We start from the raw sequence: 8,700 nt of genomic DNA on the forward strand, positions 1-8,700 counted from the left end.
GTGCTGAAGATATCTACCTATTCAGAACCATGATAACAGGGTTCTGGCTGATCAGAGATTGCTTGGCCCTGGCTTATCGAAGAATTAAGGAAGCGGAACCGGCTGTTCAAACCCCCACAAGGCTGCCCGCTGGGATTGAAACGATGGGACGAGACGTGAGTTTCTCAAAATGGGCTCATTGAGTGCAGCACGGATGAGATCTTGGAGAACCGCATGGCTGCCGTGAATACTCAGAACAAGACCCCTGAGTACAAACTGGATTACATCTGGCGGGGCTCGCTCGGAATAACACCTCTGAGCGCAAATTGGATCACATCTTGGAGAAGCTCACTGCGGTCATGAGTTCTCAGAACCTGCTTTTTGAGCACAAGAATGACAACATCACGGAACGTAAGTTTGGATAACATCATAGAAAGCTCACGGCTCGCCAACGGGAGATTGAGTGACCAGTGTTGGACTGTTAGAACAGCTTTGAAATTCAGTTGTTCGTACTAAAGTTAAAACCACCATTACTTCATGCAGAGACCCCCTTCAGCGCCAGCTGCGGGCTCAAGGCTGGAGCTGAACAACAACACCCTGATAACAACTGTGTTGAGACTGTTCTTCCCATTCTATGCAAGGCCACCTGGGTTGGCTGGAAGACTGTTTACTTAGCCTGGCAAGGCAAAGGACACTGTCTCAGCTGAACTCTGGACACACACACACACACAGACATATATACACATGCAGATATGCACTCATCCCCCCTCCCCACTCCAAACGCCTTCGACGCTTATTCCCTTCCGATGCTGACGGTGGATCAAGGAGACCAGTGCTTATGCTGCAGGCCCGGATGTACTGTCTACATCGGCTGTCTCTCATCCTTTACCCATCCTTGTTGCTTGTCATGTGTTTCTTTGGTGTATTAAGAGTTTTTTCATGTGCTATGTGCAGAGGTGTTTTTTTTCTGTTCTCAAACTGATCTCCCTGTTGGAGCTCAGTCTGGGGGGAGTTATTTTTTTTCTCCTTATCTTTCCTCATGTGGTGCATTTTCCATGTTATACCTCTCTGACCTGTCTTCCCCATGTGATGTTTTTGTGTAATGTATGTATGGTCGGAGGGTAAGCTGGCACCGCCATTGCGAGCAATAGGTCGGCAGCCTTAACATGAAATTTCCCCTTGTGGGATTAATAAAGGTGTATCAAATCAAATCAAATCAAATTATGGCAATACTTCGCATGTTTTTGTTAAAGTTATCTACCAAAGTCACAGGATGCCATTAGAACACTGAGTAATAAAAGGTAACTGATATGTCAACATCTGAAGGATTACATGAACACAGAAGATGTTAACATGAAGCATTTCATTCAGCAATGTAGCCTGATAAACAGAAGTCTTTCAATCTCCTGTTACAAAGGGTGCAAACAAAGAATACACACAGGCTAACAATGCTGACAAGAAATTATAGCATTAAAAAATAATTTGAAACACTAAAGCATAAATAGGGCAGAATGGTTGTGTTTAAAAAAAAGAAACACCAAAAACAATGACCAAGATAAAAAGGTCAATGTGCTTAAGTAACTCTGTGAGTTGAAGAGAAAAGGAGACAGATTAGTGGTTACTGCTGCTGCAACATGTTTTTGCATCATAAAAGAATAGAGAAAGCCGCCTCCTGCCATTCTGTGTTTAGGTTTGAGAAAATCCAATAAAAGGAGATTTTTGTAAAAAGAACAATGCTTTTTTTTTTTTTTTGCTTGTTGATACACTTAACTGCAGACCACCTATGAATCATTAATTCATACAGTTAGGTCCATTAATATTTGGACAGAGACAACTTTTTTCTAATTTTGTTTCTGTACATTATCACAATGAATTTTAAATTAAACAAGTCAGATGCAGTTAAAGTGCAGCTTCCAGCTTTAATTCAGTGGGTTGAACAAAACATTGCATAAAATGTGAGGAACTGAAGCATTTTTAACACAATCCCTTTATTTCAGGGGCTCAAAAGTAATTGGACAAATTAAATGCCTGAAAATAAAATGTCCGCTTTGTTACTTGGTTCAGGCTGCCATGCCTTCACTGGCAATGGCAGCCTGAAGTCTTGGATTCATGGAAATCACCAGATGCTTGGTTTCCTCCTTTCTAATGCTCTGCCACGCCTTTACTGCAGCAGCTGTCAGTTGCTGTTTGTTTGTAAGCCTTTTTGCCCAAAGTTTAGTCTTCAACAAGTGAAATGCTCAGTTGGGTTAAGAACCGGTGACTCACTTGGCCATTCAACAATATTCCACTTCTTTGCTTTAATAAACTCTTGGGGTGCTTTAACTGTGTGTTTTTGGTGCTTTGGGCACCTGCTCCTGTAACCACATGTTGTCTGTTCACAGCAAAATCTTCCCAATTGAAGCACTACACTTCAAATCAACCCCAGACCTTTTATCCGCTTAATTAATAATGACATAATGAAGGAATTGCCCACACCTGCCCATGAAATAGCCTTGAAGTCACTTGTCCAGTTACTTTTAGTCCCTTTAAAAAGAGGTTGGCACATGTTAAGGAGCTGAAACTCTTAAGCTCTTCATTCAATTTGAGTATTGATACCCTCAAAAGAAAGCTGAGAATCTACAGACTATGTTCATGTTCATTAAATAACTGTAATTGGAATATGTTTCCGTAAACAAGTAAAAAAACAAAATGTGTGTCTAAATATATATGGAACTGTAAAAAAATGCTCTTAAGAGAAGAACCAGTGTTGTGTCTGCACATAACAGACAACTAAGGAAAACAAAAAAAGAAAAACCTTTTAAATCTTTAGGCTCTTTGTTAACAACGGCCTGGCGCAAAAACACATCATTTCTTCCAAAAACCTGTAAGGCTGCCAAAGAAACAAGCACTTTTATACCAGCATTATTTTATCTAGCTCTGATGTGTGTCCTTGAAAAAATGGAGGATATTCAACAAGTAGAGGAAAAAAGAAGTAGCTATGGACCTAAAAACTACCTACAGCACATGAACAGTGTCTGATGTTGGATTTTGGGGGGTTGCCTTTTCGAGATATTGTAACTCAGGATGCCCACATTGGGCACATCTGTCGGACCTCCTGAGCCCTGCTGTGGATGAAACTTCTCCAGTATGTCTGAATTTACGGGGCTGATGTTTCAAACAGAAGCTTTTGAGTTTCTCCTGGCACAGACTGCAGACATCCTCAGACTCTGCAGAAGATATCTGATCTCTCTCCAGTAAGAAAGACTCACACAAGTTCCTTAAGGCTAATTTAGAGGGTGGATTCTTTAACAAACGTAACTTCTTACAAAGAGGACAGGTTTGTATGTGTTTGCACCTCAACTATGACTGCAGACAGTCCCCACTAAGGAAATGTCTTCAATCTTAATTTTACTTCCAGCTATAGCTTCTGTCAAACTCCTTTTCATAACATGGAATCATCAGCAGGATTTAACTGTCAGTGGTAAAAGCAAAGGCGTAGATTTGGTTTTGGCATTGGTGGGGACGGATGATTCAACCACCGAACCCTGCCCTGTTTCTTTTTTTTTTCCTTTTTGTCTTTGCTTCTTGATAATAAAAAAAAGGAGAAATATACTTGCTTACATATGCTATTCTACATGCTTTTAAACCATTTAAAATTACAATTCATAGTTTTATATGTGAATTATATAATGTTAAATTACTATTAAACAAATGACTGACTAAGTATTTTAGGCTTTAGTTTACTTCAGCCATATTCCATATAAATCAGGTATCATACAAAAATAAAAATAGCTTCAAATACAGTCATGACAATAAAAGAATATGACTTTAAGGACTTAAGAACATTACTTCAGTTATATCGTCTTGATGCATGCTCAATCATCCAGGTAATTAATTTTCCAAAAGTTGATTCTGTTCATCTGGACGTAGCGTTTTGTGGGAGAAACATTTTGTCACTCATCCAAGTGACTTCTTCAGTCTCAGCTGACTGCAGGTTTCCCCAATCTTATAAACAGTACATTTGCATAATTACTTAACTTCAGGGAACACTGAATGACCTGGTGGTTTTTGTCCATAAAACTACTCATCTAAGATTACCACAAAGTAAAAGATCTTTCAGCAAAATTATGCAACATTTTAGGCGCACTGTTGCCCCTATCAAATCAGTGAGCTGGGATTTTTTATTCTAAACATGACCTACTGTTACAGCAACAGACATGGACTACTGGTGTCCACCACAACAACTCAATGGCCACTACGTGAAGGAGCCAAACACATGCCTTCTCCTCTCGTTAATCTATGGCACCAACACATCAGTCAGTCACCTGTGACCTCGCCTCTTCACCTCTGTCCGAGCTACAACATGGCAGAGCTGCCTCTGTCACCTGATAAATAACAGTGAGACATTCCAAATACATGCAGTCACACATGTGCTTCAAATACAGTAATGAACCAACAAGTCATCATCCAATTCCACCTGTGATCTTGTATCACCATTACTCTCTGAGCTTTGTGTTGGTTCTTCTGTCACCTGACAAATAGGACATACATGACAATAAGAATAAAATGTGGAGCTGCTTCGGTGTTTCTGTCAATGTGTGCAGATCTTGACTCATCAGTAATGTTTGTAGGGTGAGTGCATTTTTAAAACAATTTGTGCAAACTGCACTACAAGGTGGAATATTTGCAAAATCATGACTACCTCATGATATTTTGTCTCAAAAATTAACCCTATGAATATCTCAGTACCATTAGGATGTAATATTTTGTCACCAACATTTTAATGTTAGACATATAATTCTAACAGCCTCTGTAAACTGATATCCGGGCTTACTCGAGGATGCAGTTTTCTCTGACAGTTTCAATCAAAATTAGAAATGTTACCCTGAGACTGAGAGAACTAATAGTGCTGCATGTTCTGCAGTTAGTTTCCAAAATACGTTATTCATGGTTACATACAATTTTAGACTGATGTGGGCCAAAGCCTAGCATAGCCTGTAACGTTATTATGACGGACACATTTACAGGTTTCTTTGAAAAATACTTTCTTATATCCAGGTTCTTCCTTTGTGCTGCCATCCTCCTCTCCTCCTCGCAGCGCAGGCTTTCCGCTGATAAAACTAAACCGAGCTCCCTGAAAGGCACAGCCAATCACAGTGGCCATATTTGTCACATGAGGTAGGACTCCACTAGAGAACGTAATTTAACTCTTTCTGCACCTCTAGGTTAATGAGACGTTGACAGATCTTTTTTTCTCTCTCTCTTTCTATCGGGTTTGTTTTTCTTTACTCGAAGAGATCAAATTATTGGTGGGGACAATTCAATAATCGCTGGATATGGTGGGGACATGTCCCTTCCGTCCATGCCAAATCTATGCACTTGGGTAAAATATTCCAGTATTATGCTGCAACATTCAAATGGTAGCGTTAGAATTTGACATAAATAACATGAAAGCCTGTATCAGTGGTTCACACTGGTGGTGCTGTAATGGTTTTGGAGATATTTTCTTGGCACAGTTGGGACTCTTTACTACCAAGAGAGCACTGTGTAAACACCACAGCTTATCCAAGTATTATTGCTGACGATGCTCATCCCTTTATGAGTACAGCATACACATCTTCTGATGTTTGCTTCTAACAGGATGTCACAAAGCTCCCAGCATCTGAAACTGGTTTCTTGGAAATAACACTGAGTTCACTGTACCCACATGACCTTCACATGGCACCAGATCTCAATGCAATAGAGCACCTTTATGGTGGAAGCCTGCAGATCTACAGCAACTGTGTGTTTAATGCAGCATTTATACAGCATTTGTTTACACTGTCTATTATTTATTTCTTGTATTATTTTATAACTTCTAGTATTTGACAATATCTGTTGGATGTTGAAATTCATCTTGCTGGGAATAAGAACTTGAAAAGCAGAACTGCAGCTCTGAACGTCTGATAGATACACAAACATCTCTCTTCAAAGAAAAACATTCATTTAATTTTTTATTTATACAGCACCAAATCACAAACACAGTCGCCTCAGAAGCATTGTAAAGTAAAGACTTTGTGATAATACAAATTATTACAGTAACACTGAAGACTTCCAGAAGACTGAATACAAGATTGCTTCGTTTCATTATAAGAACGTTTATTTCTCAGTTGCTTTGATTAAATCAGACCGAGTTTAGAAAGAGGTGAACACTTCACTGATAATGGAACCCTGTGTTTTTCTACACTGACCATCACTGGTAATATTTTCACTGGCAGAGTCTTGGTGCCAATGTATGGAAAAAGCTTCTCAGTGAAAGTGTGTTTGAAGGTGTGTATGTGTGCGTTGGTGTCCAGATCAAAAAACGAGAGCTTCCTCCTGTCCCAGTCCAGCTGAACTCGGAGTCTTTGGAGCTTCTTCACTGAGAGAACTTTATCTGGAAGCGGTGGAGAGGATGCTGTGTATTTTCCATCCTGGTGACATAGTTCCCAGTATCCAGTGTGTATATGTCCCTTTCTTTGAACAGATTCCTTTAGTACACCGAGACACCAGACTCCTTCATTTCTAACCTCAACATCCCAGCTGTTAATCCCCGAATCGAACCCCTCAGAGCCCAAGATGACAAAATAGTTTTCTATCCTCTCTGGGTTGTCAGGAAGCTGCTTTCTCAGTCCCACACTCACACTGGTCAGATCTTCAGACATGATGAGTTGTGGATGAGCTGAGTTTGGATCCAGAATCACAGGAGTGTAGGAGACCACCTCCCTCATTCTGTTCCAGATGTTGTAGGTCAGGTTGCCCAGGTGTTTGGCCACATCTATCAGAGCTCTAGAGACCACCTGTGGATCATCCAGCAGGGGGCGCTGCTGGATTCTTTTCAGTGCAGCATTGTAGTTGTGCAGAAATGAGACATCTTCAGCTCTCAGTTCCTCCTCTGTGGCTCTGATTGTTTCTGAAAGAGTTTCTATCTCTCTGCTCAGGGCCCCAATCTTCTCCTTTATTATCTTGCATTTCTGCTTCTTCTCCGCCCTCAGAGCAGCCAGCCTGGCCTCCTCTTCCTTTTTTAGAAATGTGTGAAGTTTCTTAAACTGCTTCTTAATCTGCCATTCTGTGTAAAAGGCCTGGATCTTACTTTGGAGTGCTGTTTGATTGTAATTTTCTTTAACCTGTTCAAATACTTTCAGTTTCTTCTGTAAGGGCTTCAATAATTCCTGGAGCTCCTTTCTGTAATCCTGTGCTGCTTCATCAATGGGTCTGAATCCGTGATCGTTGTGCACTTTTGAGTCTCGACAGATGAGACATGCTGGCTGTTGATCGTGCAGGCAGAAGAGTTTGAGTTTCTCAGAGTGCAGACTGCAGAGAGACTCCGACTGTGAAGGTTTTTGAACTCTCTTCATTAAGAAGGCCTCACAGAGGTTCTTTAACACCAAGTTACGGGGTGGATTGTTCAATAAAGGAATCGTCTTGCATATTGGGCAGGTTTTTATTTTTATCTCTCTCCACCACAGCTGCAGACAGTCTTTACAGAAGCTGTGGCTGCATGAGAGGACGACAGGGTCTCTATAGATGTCGTAGCAGATGGGACAGGAGAGATCTTTTTCAGTCATTTTGCCTACAAAAAACGAAGAAAGAAAAAAGAACTCAGTTTAAATGTGAATCCTAAAAGTTGGCAGGACTTAAAAAAAATCTCCTGCCCTCATGCAGCATTGCATTAAAAACAGGAACGATTGTGTTGTGGAGATCACTGCATGGACTCAGGAACACTCCCAGAAATCATTGTCTGTGAGCACAGTTTGCTGTGCCATCTGCAAATGCAAGTTAAAGCTCTGTCAAAGCAGCCATAACTGATTATGATTCAGAAAAGCACTGCATCTTCTGGAGTGACAAGGAGAGAGACCATCCAGCTTGTAATCAATGCTTTCTGATGCTATGAGGGTGCATTAGTGCCTATGTACTTGCAAACCTGGAAAGGCCCCATCTGCAGAAAGGCATATCGAACATATGCTCCAATCCAGATGACCTATTCAATGCAACGCACAATAAGGGCTGCCTAAAATTAATATCTGGCTTAATTTACTGATGTTAGCAAGGTCCTGCTTAAAAACTGTCATATTCCTTCAGCAGAGACTCTTTGTCACACAGCATGCTGGAATCAGTGAAGATGTGCTACTTTCCGACAATTTTAAACCATTTTGGTGATCAAACCAGGCAAATTGAGAACAGCCATCAACACTAAAATCTCTGGTTCAGTAGAGCCGGCTAACCCATTAATCTTGCTTCATAGTTAACTTAAGCACACCAGACATAGGATGGCACTGAGTAAAGAGACAGTACTGTAGACCATTTCACTCAGTGTCCATAAATTGCAACTGCAAGCTCAGAATTTCTTTAACACATTACTTTTTGTTGCTACACTATTAATGAACAAGAGAACATTAAAGTAGATGCACAAAAGAGAAATATTTATTTAATTAAAAAGAAACCTTTTAACTGCAGCACATGAATCTGCAAAAAAAAGTTCAAGTCAATTAATTTTTTTTTTAAATCAATGGTGAAAGTTAAATATTTAGAACTACAGTGACAGCGATCTGTTCAGAGTATTTCGATTTGCATTGTATAATGAGGAAGCTTCCTGAAACTTACTTCCACTTTGAGCTTTTTTAAAATTCCTGCTGGTAAGGAGGAATCAGCAGCAGGTTCAGATGTACCCCAGCCTTCCTTGGTTTCAGTGTTCCTGGCTTTCTTTCCCCAGCAGCTGTAATT

The 8,700-nt window shown here is 40.4% G+C and overlaps 1 protein-coding gene across 1 annotated transcript; it reads right to left on the minus strand.

Moving 5' to 3' along the window:
* Positions 1–5,971: 5,971 nt before the first annotated feature.
* Positions 5,972–8,700, minus strand: LOC116310439 (zinc-binding protein A33-like). The gene is made up of 2 exons (XM_031727212.2): positions 8,581–8,700; positions 5,972–7,549 (listed from the first exon to the last, which is right to left on the minus strand). The coding sequence occupies exon 2, from the start codon at positions 7,542–7,544 to the stop codon at positions 6,117–6,119; it is 1,428 nt and encodes a 475-aa protein (XP_031583072.2). The 5' UTR covers positions 7,545–7,549; positions 8,581–8,700; the 3' UTR covers positions 5,972–6,116.

This window comes from Oreochromis aureus, linkage group 5, assembly GCF_013358895.1.
Source record: "Oreochromis aureus strain Israel breed Guangdong linkage group 5, ZZ_aureus, whole genome shotgun sequence".
Classification (NCBI taxonomy): domain Eukaryota; kingdom Metazoa; phylum Chordata; class Actinopteri; order Cichliformes; family Cichlidae; genus Oreochromis; species Oreochromis aureus.

What these genes read in the sequence shown, in the direction of transcription:
- LOC116310439 (XM_031727212.2), bottom strand. Translation starts at nt 7,544, where the DNA reads ATGACTGAAAAAGATCTCTCCTGTCCCATCTGCTACGACATCTATAGA.